This window comes from Eurosta solidaginis, chromosome 5 (assembly GCF_040869045.1).
Source record: "Eurosta solidaginis isolate ZX-2024a chromosome 5, ASM4086904v1, whole genome shotgun sequence".
Lineage (NCBI taxonomy): Eukaryota > Metazoa > Arthropoda > Insecta > Diptera > Tephritidae > Eurosta > Eurosta solidaginis.
In genome coordinates, this window is record NC_090323.1 from 22,043,994 (window position 1) to 22,059,438 (window position 15,445).

General features: G+C 37.0%; 1 protein-coding gene across 3 annotated transcripts; it reads left to right on the forward strand.

Moving 5' to 3' along the window:
• The first annotated feature begins 1,296 nt into the window (after positions 1–1,296).
• LOC137233867 (kelch-like protein 5) lies at positions 1,297–14,836 on the forward strand. 3 transcript variants are annotated; one of them, XM_067757344.1, is made up of 8 exons: positions 1,297–1,541; positions 1,595–1,760; positions 1,841–2,198; positions 2,259–2,624; positions 13,728–14,041; positions 14,173–14,374; positions 14,458–14,547; positions 14,617–14,836. In XM_067757344.1, exons 2-8 carry the CDS (start codon positions 1,606–1,608, stop codon positions 14,812–14,814), a joined length of 1,683 nt encoding a protein of 560 aa, XP_067613445.1. In that variant the 5' UTR covers positions 1,297–1,541; positions 1,595–1,605; the 3' UTR covers positions 14,815–14,836. The 3 variants fall into 3 exon arrangements, with proteins under 3 accessions (XP_067613445.1, XP_067613447.1, XP_067613446.1); XM_067757346.1 differs by having other exon boundaries at positions 1,298–1,541; positions 13,740–14,041; XM_067757345.1 differs by lacking the exon at positions 1,297–1,541 and having other exon boundaries at positions 1,566–1,760.
• The last annotated feature ends 609 nt before the right edge of the window (positions 14,837–15,445 follow it).

A 15,445-nucleotide genomic window follows, 5' to 3' on the forward strand; every position in this document is an offset into this window, starting at 1 on the left:
TATTTACAAACACAACATTTTGGTTGATCATGGTGATGTTATTGGAATGGATAATACTGTTTTCACACAGAAAATTAATGATCTCATTTCACCTGCTAATGAAATCGTAAATTTTTTGCTTTCACACAGAAGTAACTGCTCGATTAGTATGAAGGATGAGACAGACAATCATGGCGGAACGATACAAGGTGGGAGCATGGTGACATACCTACAAACAAAAAAAATTCGATGTACTTGTAAATTCGATGGACAAATGTCAAAATCGTACTGCGCCGGTAGTTGATGTATCAAATCAAATAAAAAAGGTTATAATGACCTGTTCGATGCGGCCACCTTGTATCGTTCCGCCATGCAGACAATGACATTTGCTTTGACAAATGACATTTTTAAGCACTGAACACACCAAAAACTAAGAAGCGGAAACGGAAGTGGAACGCTGCCAACAGAGTTGCATTGTGCTTTTGACTTCATTAGGCATTCGATTAGCTACTAATGAAATAATAATAGACTCGAATTTTGTAGGGAATATTGAGCTCAATAAGCGTCTTAATGTAGAAAACTGCCTTTATTATTCAATAAGCCGTCTGTGTGAAAATAGTATAAGCTTGTGTTAAACGCATCTATATGAAAAATGTCATTGTGCCGCGGCATTTAATCCCTCGCGCCAGCTGATGCGGGTGCCAGAACAAAAAATATGCCAGCTAAAAAAGGGCCAAAAATTTCGGAAAATTTAGTTTGACCTACAACTGTAGATATGCGTTCATAAGTTATGGGGAAAAAGATCAACATACGTGTCTTAGTGTAAATATATTTAGTTCGAAAGTGTAGGGTAAATATTATTTCCCATTCAAAAGTTATCACAAAAAACAGGTTTTGTGAATATGAAGTCCCGATGGAACCCGTCGATGTTGATCACAGAACCTGGAATGCCAGACATGTAAGATAAGCCCTATCCACTAAATTATGTTAACTATCATATCCTAGGTTCGATTTACCCAATTTTCAAAAGAAGATTTCGTTTTCAGTGTGAGTTAAATTCGTTACAATATTTGACTAATTAATTTAATTAAAATGTAAATTTTACTTACATTTGTTTATATTTAACTATAGCTAGTGGTATTATTGTGAAATAAAGAAATGAATATTTTTCGACAATAAATTTCGGTGGATACCATAAACTGCACAATTACCGCGCCACCTTCTATAATTCCATCATGATAAATAAATAAAAAATAAATAATTTAAAATGATAAATCACAATTAATTGGCCCTTATTCGATGGGGGAAGCACCGCTAGAACAATATCAAGAAAGCAAATCATGTCGCTTAAAGTGCACGCACTTTTATGTAAATGCACCTTTAAGCCTTATTTACATACAACTGATATCGATAAACTAATCTAATCGCTGATCACTAGTGTTTTGGAAAGGAACGTATACAATTTTTTATCTCGATCTGGCGATTCTTGAATATATTGTAGAATCCATAAATTCAACAAGGACTTCCTTCCAAACTAAATACATATACCCCGGAGTATACAAGTAAGTAATATATCATCTTAAAATTCAGAATTGCAAAAAATATATACCTCCAGGCGCAATAGCAATGGCAGCATGTAACATAACACGCCAACGGCTCTCAGAGGTAAATCCGGACGGAGCCAAGCACTTTATTGAAAACTTATTGTTTCAAATATATGAACACTTTGACGACCAGAATTTAGTGGATGTAACATTCAAATTAACAAATCCATCTTCCTTGTAAGTAAACTTTCATTTCAATTAACGCTATTTCAGCATTTATGTCACATACATTAACTACGCTTATAATATATTCACAGGATTACAGCTCATCGCCTAATTTTATCGGCGGCAAGCCCCTATTTCCGTGAACTATTCAAAAGTGACGACGGAATTTGTCCACTTATAGAAATAACCAATATCGACAGCGACACTTTCGAGCGCTTAATCACTTTTTGCTATACCGGCAAAACGCTCGCAACCATTGAAAATGTGGATCGGATCTTAAAAGCGGCTTTAATACTACAATTGAAAGGCGCTGTTACAAATTGTGCTGATTTAATAATAGACAATATAACAGACTTTACATTGCAGCGAGCATATAGTCTGGAAAAGGAGACTCAGTGCGAGCTACTAAATGAAAAAATTCTGGCTTACGAAACACGAAACTTTATGCATGTAAATAAAAACGCGTAGTTCTTGTTCGCCCATTAAATTTATTGTTCTATGATCTCGCAGGTAACCCAAAGCAGTGAATTTTTAGATTTTGACGCCAAAAAGTTGCAGGCAATCTTAGAAAGAGACAATTTGCATGTACGATGCGAGGAAGATGTTTTTAATGCAGTAAAACGTTGGTATGAACATGATGCTTCTGCGCGTAAACAACATCTGCCAGAATTGATTGCTTGTCTGCGGCTAACCCAATGTAATATGGACTTTATTATGACAAATATTCATCCATTACCGCGTTGTGAAAAGTTGGCATTAAGAGTTTTAGCTTGGCATAGCTACCCTTTGGCTCGTTCTAAACTGACATTGAAGTATACAGAGAAACGTGGTGGACAGATTCCTGACGAAAAATCATTTTTGGCTCTTAACCGAGAGGTAAATAATTTTAGGATGTAGAGTATACATCATAAAAATATGCTTATGATATTATACATATGTAATTTGCTTAGGTAGAATCAGCACAGTCGCTGTTTTGTCAATTGAAATTTCGTTGCGCATTTCTTATTTTGTTTAAAAAATTGTAAAGTTTAATTATTGTTGCCAATTTGTTTGAAATTAAGAAATAAGGTATAAACAATGCACATTGTTGCATTTCATGTGGTATTCACTGAAATGAGTAATGAATTGGTGCCACAGCAACAGCAACAGAGGAGCATAAGAAGAAGACCGGCAGGATAACAAAAAACCGCCGGAGTTGCCTGCATTCATTCTGCAAAGCAATTTTCTGGCGTCCAAGTCGAGTTGAATTCGTCTTTCATCATATGCCACAATATATTGAAGCCTTCTTAAAAAATCCTTGCGCAATTTCTGGATGGCTGCATCAAATATAAGAGCTCTTCGTTCTTCTACCGGCTTAAAATTTTTTTTTCGGTACCGTTTTATGAGACCGTGCACCATCTAAATTTTATCTAAGGTGGTGTCAAAAGAAACGTTTCAACCTCCGTTTTCAGGATCCGAAAGCGGAAATCAAAAATTTGATTTCTGTCGAAAAACATTTACAAAAACCCAATATGAGGCCCGATCCACAGTTTTTTTGCACAGAACATCTTTCTTAACGCCTTTCTGTATTAGTATGTACCAAAAATCTGGCAAAATACAACCACATGAAAATTTGAACCGAAATGATATGACAGAAGTTCAATTTTTGTTTTCGGATTCTTAAATCGGAGGTCGAAACGTGTCTCATGATACAACTTTGAAAATTTTTGTTAAAAATTAGGTGGTGAACTGTCTTCTAAAACGTAAAATTTTTTCAAAAATGCAAAATTGTATGAGGCAACTAGTAATCAGTAGTAAGATTTTGACGTCTTTGACAACTACACCAACACAAGTTGTAATCGGTAATGCCACAAAAAGTTGTTAGACTAGACAACTCAACCGACATTTTTTTGACAGGTTGAGTTGTAATCTGTAATACCAAATTGCGAAATTTCAACCCAACCAGAGTTGAGTTGTAAACGGTAATAGGGGCATAAATAAAATTGTGATTCGATTAAATTTCTATTTGAAAACGGTATAAACTTGTTTGAAATTAACACATTCGGCTTAATTACGGAAATTCCCGTCATTCAAGTGCCCCTCTGTAAAGCAATGACGGGAATTACTGCACATTTTGAATCGAATCTTTCAACTGCCAAAAACGGTTTACTTTTTAACACTGTACATTGGTAGTGTTGGTAAAGTGTTAGACTACTGTCGATAACAAGAAAACCACAATTCAACTAATTCTAATATGGGTAATCCCTGTTCCAAGTTTAAACGTACCAGTCATATATTTATACTCAGTTGAGCAGAGCTCACAGAGTATATTAAGTTTGATTGGATAACGGTTGGTTGTACATATATAAAGGAATCGAGATAGATATAGACTTCCATATATTAAAATAATCAGGATCGAAAAAAAATTTGATTGAGCCATGTCCGTCCGTCCGTCCGTCCGTCCGTCCGTTAACACGATAACTTGAGTAAATTTTGAGGTATCTTGATGAAATTTGGTATGTAGGTTCCTGAGCACTCATCTCAGATCGCTATTTAAAATGAACGATATCGGACTATAACCACGCCCACTTTTTCGATATCGAAAATTTCGAAAAACCGAAAAAGTGCGATAACTCATTACAAAAGACAGATAAAGCGACGAAACTTGGTAGATGGGTTGACGTTATGACGCAGAATAGAAAATTAGTAAGATTTTGGACAATGGGCGTGGCACCGCCCACTTTTACAAGAAGGTAATTTAAAAGTTTTGCAAGCTGTAATTTGGCAGTCGTTGAAGATATCATGATGAAATTTGGCAGGAACGTTACGACTATTACTCTATATGTGCTAAATAAAAATTAGCAATATTGGATGAAGAACACGCCCACTTTTTAAAAAAAAAATTTTTTAAATTCAAATTTTAACAAAAAATTTAATATCTTTACTGTATATAAGTAAATTAAGTCAAAATTCAACTCCAGTAATGATATGATGCAACAAAATACAAAAATAAAAGAAAATTTCAAAATGGGCGTGGCTCCGCCCATTTTCCGTTAGTTTGTCTAGAATACTTTTATTGCCATAAGTCGAACAAAAATTTACCAATCCTTCTCAAATTTGGTAGGAGCATAGATTCTATGACGGTAACTGTTCTCTGTGAAAATGGGCGAAATCGGTGGAAGCCACGCCCAGGTTTTATACACAGTCCCCCGTCTGTCCTTCCGCTCGGCCATTAACACAATAACTTGAGCAAAATCCGATATATCTTTACTAAACTTAGCCCACGTACTTACCTGAGCTCACTTTTTCTTGGTATAAAAAATGGGCGAAATCTGACAATAACCACGCCCACTTTATCGATATCGAAAATTACGAAAAATGAAAAAAATGCCATAATTCTATACCAAATACGAAAAAAGTGATGAAACATGGTAACTGGATTGGTTTATTGACGCAAAATATAACTTTGGAAAAAACTTTGTAAAATGGGTGTGACACCTACCAACAGCCCTTGGAATCTTGGCAGGAATACTGTTAGTGGTATTGCATATATAAATAAATTAGCAGTACCCGACAGATGATTTTCTGGATCACCTGGTCCACATTTTGGTCGATATCGCGAGAACGCCTTCACATATACATCTAAGGGCCACTCGCTTTTAAAACCCTCATTAATACCTTTAATTTGATATCCATATCGTACAAAAACATACCAGAGTCACCCCTGTCCCACCCTAATGGCGATATCTCGAAAAGGCGTCCACCTATAGACCTAATGCCCCCTCCCTCTTAAAATGCTCAGTAACACCTTTCGTTTGATACCCATATCGTACAAACATTCTAGAGTCACCCCTGGCCCACCCTAATGGCGATATCTCGAAAAGGCGTCCACCTATAGACCTAGTGTCCACTCCCTCTTAAAATGCTCAGTAACACCTTTCGTTTGATACCCATATCGTACAAACATTCTAGAGTCACCCCTGGCCCACCCTAATGGCGATATCTCGAAAAGGCGTCCACCTATAGACCTAATGCCCACTCCCTCTTAAAATGCTCAGTAACAGCTTTCGTTTGATACCCATATCGTACAAACATTCTAGAGTCATACCTGGCCCACCCTAATGGCGATATTTCGAAAAGGCGTCCACCTATAGAACTAAGGATTACTCCCTTTTGAAATACTCATTACCACCTTTCATTTGATACCCATATCGTACAAACACATTCTAGAGTCACCCTGGCCCACCCTAATGGCGATATCTCGAAAAGGCGTCCACCTATAGACCTAATGTCCACTCCCTCTTAAAATGCTCAGTAACACCTTTCGTTTGATACCCATATCGTACAAACATTCTAGAGTCACCCCTGGCCCACCCTAATGGCGATATCTCGAAAAGGCGTCCACCTATAGACCTAATGCCTACTCCCTCTTAAAATGCTCAGTAACACCTTTCGTTTGATACCCATATCGTACAAGCATTCTAGTCACACCTGGCCCACCCTAATGGCGATATCTCGAAAAGGCGTCCACCTATAGAACTAAGGATTACTCCCTTTTAAAATACTCATTACCACCTTTCATTTGATACCCATATCGTACAAACACATTCTAGAGTCACCCTGGCCCACCCTAATGGCGATATCTCGAAAAGGCGTCCACATATAGACCTAATGCCCACTCCCTCTTAAAATGCTCAGTAACACCTTTCGTTTGATACCCATACCGTACAAACATTCTAGAGTCACCCTTGGTCCAGCTTTATGGCGATATCTCGAAAAGGCGTCCACCTATAGAACTAAGGATTACTCCCTTTTAAAATACTCATTACCACCTTTCATTTGATACCCATATCGTACAAACACATTCTAGAGTCACCCTGGCCCACCCTAATGGCGATATCTCGAAAGGGCGTCCACCTATAGACCTAATGCCCACTCCCTCTTAAAATGCTCAGTAACACCTTTCGTTTGATGCACATATCGTACAAACACATTCTAGAGTCACCCCTGGCCCACCCTAATGACGATATCTCGAAAAGGCGTCCACCTATAGACCTCATGCCCACTCCCTCTTAAAATGCTCAGTAACACCTTTCGTTTGATACCCATATCGTACAAACATTCTAGAGTCACCCTTGGTCCACCTTTATGGCGATATCTCAAAAAGGCGTCCACCTATAGAACTAAGGATTACTCCCTTTTAAAATACTCCTTACCACCTTTCATTTGATACCCATATCGTACAAACACATTCTAGAGTCACCCCTGGCCCACCCTAATGGCGATATCTCGAAAAGGCGTCCACCTATAGACCTAATGCCCACTCCCTCTTAAAATGCTCAGTAACACCTTTCGTTTGATACCCATATCGTACAATCATTCTAGAGTCACCCCTGGCCCACCCTAATGGCGATATCTCGAAAGGGCGTCCACCTATAGACCTAATGCCCACTCCCTCTTAAAATGCTCAGTAACACCTTTCGTTTGATGCACATATCGTACAAACACATTCTAGAGTCACCCCTGGCCCACCCTAATGACGATATTTCGAAAAGGCGTCCACCTATAGACCTCATGCCCACTCCCTCTTAAAATGCTCAGTAACACCTTTCGTTTGATACCCATACCGTACAAACATTCTAGAGTCACCCCTGGCCCACGCTAATGGCGATATCTCGAAAAGGCGTCCACCTATAGACCTAATGCCCACTCCCTCTTAAAATGCTCAGTAACACCTTTCATTTGATTCCCATATCGTACAAACACATTCTAGAGACACCCCTGGTCCACCTTTATGGCGATATCTCGAAACGGCGTCCACCTATGGAACTAAGGATCACTCCTTTTCAAAATACTCATTAACAGCTTTCATTTGATACCCATATCGTACAAACACATTATAGAATCACCCCTGGTCCACCTTAATGGGGACATCTCGAAAAGGCGTCCACCGATAGACCTAAGGCACACTCCCTCTTAAAATGCTCAGTAACACCTTTCATTTGATACCCATATCGTACAAACAAATTCTAGAGTCAGCCCTGGTCTACCTTTATGGCGATATCCCTAAATGGCGTTCATCCATAGAACTATGGCCTACTCTCTCTTAAAATACTCTTTAATACCTTTCATTTGATACACATGTTATACAACCACATTCCAGGGTTACTCCAGATTGATTTTCCTTATTTTGTCTCCATAGCTCTCAACTGAGTATGTTATGTTCGGTTACACCCGAACTTAGCCTTCCTTACTTGTTTTTGCTTAGAAGAGCCTTAAATAAAACAAATTGCGTGAATTCCCGTGCAAAGTGCGAAGAAAGTTCATATGGTCATAGCGGGAATTCACGGCATTAGTCCAGCAAATTGAAAAAAAATATTCAGTGGAAAAAAGCGAGAACTACCGCTCTTAATTTTTGTATGGAAAAATTAATTGATTCTCTCGCAACCTCAACTGAAATTAATTGAAGCCGAATGTGTTAAGAAATAAAGTATAAACAATGCACAGTGTTGCATTTCATTTGGTATTCACTGAAATAAGTAATGAACTGGTGCCACAGCAACATCAACAGAGGAGCATAAGAAGACGGCGGGATAACAAAAATCCGCCGGAATTGCCTGCTTCCATTCAGCAAAGCAATTTTCTGGCGGCCAAGTCGAGTTGAATTCATCTTTCGTCATATGCCAAAATCTATTTAAACCTCTTCTTAAAAATCCTTGCGCAATTTCTGGATGGCTGCATCAAATATACCAAGAGCTCTTCCGTTCCTTATAATATACTTTTCGACTTAAAATAAATAATATTGTGGTAGAATGTACATATTTTAGCACAAATTTGTACAAATAAGTGTTCTTTCTTAAAAGAACCAATTTCCTTTTAACTATTTTGATACATCCTAAAGGCGGCGGCACAATGACATTTTTCATATAGATGCGTTTAACACAAGCTTATGCATTCCAATAACATCGCCACAATCATCCAAGATGTTGCGTTTGTAAATATGCAGGAACTTCAGACTTGGCAATTGTAGTTTATTACGCCTTGCCCATTCACATACAAAATTTCGCGAAGCACTGTTGTAAACATTCTCCCTATACAACAAAAATACTTGCTAACATATTTTGTGTCGTATTCGATTGTTATATTGCAGTTTTCAATTGCGAAACATGTTAGAAATTTTACCAACCAGTGGGAAAAATAAAAGTGTGCCAACACCCTTAGCCAAAAGAAATGTCAAATTCTTCTTATGATTTTCTTGGAACAAAATTGGGGGGTTGGCTACTTTTCAATATCAGGTGGCGCTAGTGCCGCTCATTCCACCATTCTCCATCAGCCCAATTCTAAACGAAAATTCCGTGCGAGTTTTTCCCTTCTCCCATTCCTCGTATTCTAAATAAAAATTCCTTGTGAGTTTTTTCACTTCTCCCTTTCCTCGTATTCTGAGCAATGTTCGAAAAAGCGGAAACCGGTTATGGGAGAAAAGTAGGTATTATGAATGTGAGGGAGGGGGAGATTTCTCTGCCATTTCATAGGAGTTTTTTCACTAGTTAACTTAAAGGGAATGTATAAAATAGTTAAAGGAAATTGGTTCTTTTAAGAAAGAACATTTATTTGTACAAATTTGTGCTAAAATATGTATTTACATTGTACCACAATATTCTCACTGTTAATACAACAACAACAACAACCACAATATTCTTTATTTTAAGTCGAAAAGTATATCATAAGCAACGGAAGAGCTCTTCGTATATTTGATGCAGCCATCCAGAAATTGCGCAAGGATTTTTAAGAAGGCTTAAATAGATTTTGGCCATTGTAAACTGTACCAAGTAGCGCAACTAACAGCTGATCGCTCAAAATTTGCACACACACACAAACGTCACTAATGGCCATATTACGGAAATCTTAGGGAAATTGAAGTTAAATTTTTAAACAGACATAAAATGTTATAATTTTGGAATATATTGCATCTAGGACACCTTAATTGCAGTAATTGAAAGAAAATGTTTGGTTATACTCAAGTATTTAATTATTTTTTCTAAATTTATCTTTAATATTGATACAATGATTGATCCAATGCAACTCTGGTCTTCCTACTGTTCTTCATTTCACTCCATTCGAGTGCATATTTTCACGGTCTGCGAGTGCCTTCCACTCTATTCGCAACATAACCTCGAATTAAGCTGCCAAACTATATAGTAAACAATGATTTTGGCATATGATGAAAGACTAAAGGGCGAATTAATGGTGACTTATAACCATAAAGCCATAACCAGATAAATCAGCTGATCGGACCTACCTTATGAAAAGGAATGTAATCGATTAATGGTGCCATACCATAACGCTAACGCCATAGCCAATCAATTGGTTTTTGGTTTCTCGCCATATCCATAACCTAAAAATATTTGAGTTGGTGAATTTAATAACTTTTTTTAGATTTTCTTCATTGTTTTGGATAGGTTATGACTAAGATACTTATTTTTTGTGGAATATGTTTGTAATTTTTTGCGTTTTCATCATTTTTATGAAATTTTCACGATTTTTAGGTTAAGGCACCATTAATCGATCACATTGAGATGGTTATGGATATGGGTATGGTTACGACTATGGCGTTAGGGTTAAGGAAGTTTAATTTGGCTTTTATTCAACTCGACTTGGCCGCCAGAAAATAGTTTTGCTGAATGAAAGCAGGCAACTCCGGCGGATTTGTGTTATCCCGCCGTTTTCTTCTACTTATGCTCCTCTGTTGCTGCTGCTGTGGCACCAATTCATTGCTCATTTCAGTGAATACCACATGAAATGCAATACTATGCATTGTTTATATTTTATTTCTTAATTTCAAACAAATTCGCAACAATAAATATACTTTTCTATTTTTCAAACAAAATTAGAAATGCGCAACGAAATTTCAATTGACAAAACAGCTGACTTCGAAAATTCGAAATTCCTATTCCCCAATTATTCTTCTCCCTAGGAGAAAAGAATTGGAGGAATTTTTCCGCGGGAATAAAAAAATCCGCGAGAACAAAATTCCGCGAAAATATTTAGAATTAAAATAAAAAAAATAAATGTAAGGCGCGATAACCTCCGAAGAGATCTAAGGCCGAGCTTCTCTTCCAATTTTTGTCGTGCTCCTCTTGATTTTTCCCTACAAATTGGCCGGACGGGACCTACATGTTTTATGCCGACTCCGAACGGCATCTGCAAGGCAGATGAGTTTTCACTGAGAGCTTTTCATGGCAGAAATACAATCGGAGCGCTTGCCAGACACTGCCGAGGGGCGACCCCGCTTAGAAAAATTTTCTTCTAATTGAAAAATCTTATTTCTAAAATTTTGATGTTGCTTTGCCCGGGAGTTGAACCCAGGGCATACGGTGTGGTAGGCGGAGCACGCTACCATCACACCACGGTGGCCGCCAATATTTAGAATTGGTGTGCATAAAAATACATGCAATCTACTCATAATGCATAAGCATGTGTTAAACTCATCTATATGAAAAACTGCTTATGTGTCGGAGCTGTAAGAAATGGCAGAGAAATCTCCCTCTCGCTCACATTCATAATACCTACTTTTCTCCCATAACCCTTTTCCGCTTTTTCGAACATTGTTCAGATTAAGAGGAAAGGGAGAAGTGAGAAAACTCATAACTCATTTAGAATACGAGGAATGGGAGAAGAGAAAAACTCGGAAGAAATTTTTGTTTAGAATTGAGCTGTATAGAGACTTGTATATGGGACTTTGCAATTATATAGAGAACAAAATTTGTAGATCTACTGAGTACGCGTTATCCCTGACTAAAACATATTCAGCCCAATTCTAAACGAAAATTCCGTGCGAGTTTTCTCCCTTCTCCCATTCCTCGTATTTTAAATAAAAATTCCTTGTGAGTTTTTTCACTTCTCCCTTTCCTCCTATTCTGAACAATGTTCGAAAAAGCGGAAACCGGTTATGGGAGAAAAGTAGGTATTATGAATATGAGAGAGAGGGAGATTTTTCTGCCATTTCATAGGAGTTTTTTCACTAGTTAAATTAAAGGGAATGCATCAAAATAGTTAAAGGAAATTGGTTATTTTAAGAAAGAACACTTATTTGTGCAAATGTGTGCTAAAAGATGTATTTATATTCTACCACAATATTCTCACTTCTAATTCAACAACAACTACAACCACAATATTCTTTATTTTAAGTTGAAAAGTATATCATAAGCAACGGTATAGCTATTGGTATACAAATTTGATGCAGCCATCCAGAAATTGCGCAAGGATTTTTTAATAAGGCTTAAATAGATTTTGGCATATGATGAAGGACGAATTCAACTCAACTTGGCCGCCAGAAAATTGCTTTGCTGAATGAAAGCAGGCAACTCCGGCAGATTTGTGTTATGCGGCCGTCTTCTTCTTATGTTCCGCTGTTGATGTTGCTGTGGCACCAATTCATTACTCATTTCAGTGAATACCACATGAAATGCAATAAATACTGTGCAATGTTTATATTTTATTTCTTAATTTCCAACAAATTTGCAACAATAATTAAACTTTTCAATTTTTTAAACAAAATAAGAAATGTGCAACGAAATTTCAATTGACAAAACAGCTGACTTCGAAAATTCGAAATTCCTATTCCCAAATTATTGTTCTCCCTAGGAGAACAGAATTGGAGGAATTTTTACGCGGGAATAAAAAAATCCGCAAGAACAAAATTCCGCGAGAATATTTAGAATTGGTCTGATTATTAATTCGAGTCACCATTTGAGAGATATTGTGATTTTAAAATGCCTTTCGATCACGGATCGTATATTATGGTATCTACAACTATGTTGGTTTTAATAGTCGTAAGAGAGAGGTAGTGCTCTTTAAGCTTGACAGAATTGAAAATGCAGTTGGCTCATATGAGGTTTTTGGGGGTGTTGGCGATGTCGATGGTCCTTCGCCGGATATAGATCTGGTACGTTCCGGTAAAAAGAACCATTAAGGTATAAGTCCGACCATCTAGGGAACGATTTAATATGACCACATTGAATCTTCTCGTCATTCCGCCTTTCGGCTGCTAAAGACTCTGGATTCGGCACGAGTAGGTGTGAGTGACAGTTGGGTTGGAGAAGTTATAAATTGCACTGGCATCCCTTGAAAGGGTTGGGATACACAACCCCTTGAGTCATTTGGGTATTTAAAACGTCTCTTACGACAGGCATACCTGCCGCGCGTTTATTCTAAGCCTCCACACCCGCTGGTAATGCGTGTCATTAATCGCATGTTGTTTTGACATCAATAACTCTTGAACATTTTTGAAGCGCTTTTGAAGGGACATTTCTTATTACTGCGCTCGCCTACCCTAACAAGGTTCAATTCCCTAAAGAAGCAACATTAAAATGCTTTAGAAACATATTTTTCTAAGCGAGGTTTCAACTCTGTGAGTGTATTTTCACCATATAAAACGTCATATACGACAATTCATCTGCTTGCATTTGCTTTTCGGAGTCGGTATAAAACATGTACATAGGTTCGGCCGATTTATAGAAAAAAATTAAAAGTAGCGCACCACAAATTGGAAGAGAAACACGGCCTACATATGCTTGGAGATATATCGCAAAGGGACGATTCATAAATTACCTGACGCTTATTTTGCTTTTCAACCCCCTCCCCCCAACGTGACGTCACGTAATTTTAGGATCGCCGGCAAGTTATTAATATTATTTTATCCTGGTTGTTCCGGAGCTTAGATCCTTCTGCCGTGGGAATGTCTTGACCTGGCGCCCGTATTGTGTTATACGATCCGTTTTCGAAAAACGTTTTTTAAATCACAATAGCTTTGAAATGATTAATACATACATACATACGTTCTCATTAGATCCAAAATTTAGTGTAGTATTTGATTCGTATTAAATATCATTTGAGTAAAATTGGCTTTTCATTCGTGATTGTATAATACGATATGGCTCCTGCTCTTTGAACAATAAAAATTACAAGTATATATTTGTTTGCATTCATTTTAAAACAAAGAAAAATTTGCAGACTCAAACCATTTATCAATATAACAAAACTGAGCACTTATGGCAGAAGTGGGTTGATATTAAAATAAATCTTGACTATTTTCGAGTAATTTTGATGGGTGAAAATTTAATTTTTCTGGGTGGTAATCGTGACGGCCATCGCATTAATGAAGTACGCAGCTGGAATTTCAAAACAAAAACATTTAAACAGTTGCCAGCAATGAATCAGATACGATCCACACATTGTGTTGCAATATTAAATGAAAAGATCTATGCAATCGGTGGAGTTTCAGCGCGCAATGTTGTTGTAGGATCAGTAGAAATGTAAGTACGTTTTTGACAATAAAATGTTAACATAAAACAAATCGAAGCTAAATTGGTTTGGAGAAAGATCGCTGTCGAAGGCAAACGACTTTTTGCTATATTAAACTATGCCACACATCATAATTTTTCAGGTATTCCGCTTCGAATGGATGGAAGTCAGTAAGTAATATGATTACACCACATAAAGGCGCTTGCGCAGTTGCTTTCAATCACAAAATTTATGTAATGGGTGGATGTAATAAAAGTGATTTAAAATCAGTTGAATGCTATGACCCCATAACGAACTGCTGGACTCAATGTGCTGATATGAATGAAGCACATTGTTTTGCTAGTGTAAGTGCAAAAACAAATTCAATAATAAACTGTTATATATACATAGCCAATTTTATATAATTACTGTCTTCAATATATTTTAGGCCACTGTGCACAATGGAAAAATATTTGTATTGGGAGGAATCTGTAGCACAGTGGAGCGTTACGACCAAGAGATTAACAAATGGACCAAGGTAATAAAAATATACAAATTTGTATTGCAATTTTAAAAACTTTAACGCACATCAACATCTTTTTTGTAGATTTGTTGTTTAAGCAAAGGAAATTTTCTAATTGGTTCCATTTCTATCGACAATCAATTGTGGGCTGTGGGTGGCGTAGGTTCTAATTGTGTTTCAGTTTACGATGAAAAAAATGATAAATGGATCGTTAAGAGAGAAATACCTGAAAAAGGCGAATACTATTGTTTTACTGTACCAAAAGTTTTACTTAAAAGTTAATAATAAATGTGAAAATTAAACAAAATATTAATACTCGCAATAATTATTTAAGGTGATGTCACATTTGTAAAAAAGCAGATAATTTTTCAATTTTTTAATGTTTCATATCGGGATACACTACTCTAAATACTTGACATTTTTGAAAGTATTGGCAGAAAATGTGGACTTTTAAAAGTAGCAAAATTTTATTAAATTCGGGGAGGGGGCATCAGATGGATTTCGATGACAGACAACTGTTTTTATACTCAGCTGAGCAGAGCTCACAGATAATATTAATTTTGTTCGCATAACGGTACCCCGTAACGGCATAAAATAATCGAGATAGATATAATGATCTGGATTGGCAGGCAGGGCATTGAAAAGCTTACAAGAGACGATTGTGAAAAAGTTACTGTAATGAGTTCTACGATATGCAGGAATAACAACTAGGCCGTGGGTGTTTGTCCTCAGATTATAATGATCGAATGAAAAATATTTTTAATGTCTTATAGTAATACATGTGTCTTCGGCAGAATTCCAAGTTTTGTAAAAAGCTCCATGGAGTGATGAAATCGGTTAACATTGCAGATTTTTCGGATAATGTATTTCTGACTAACTAGAAGGGGCTGAATTTTATTAAACGATGCCCCAC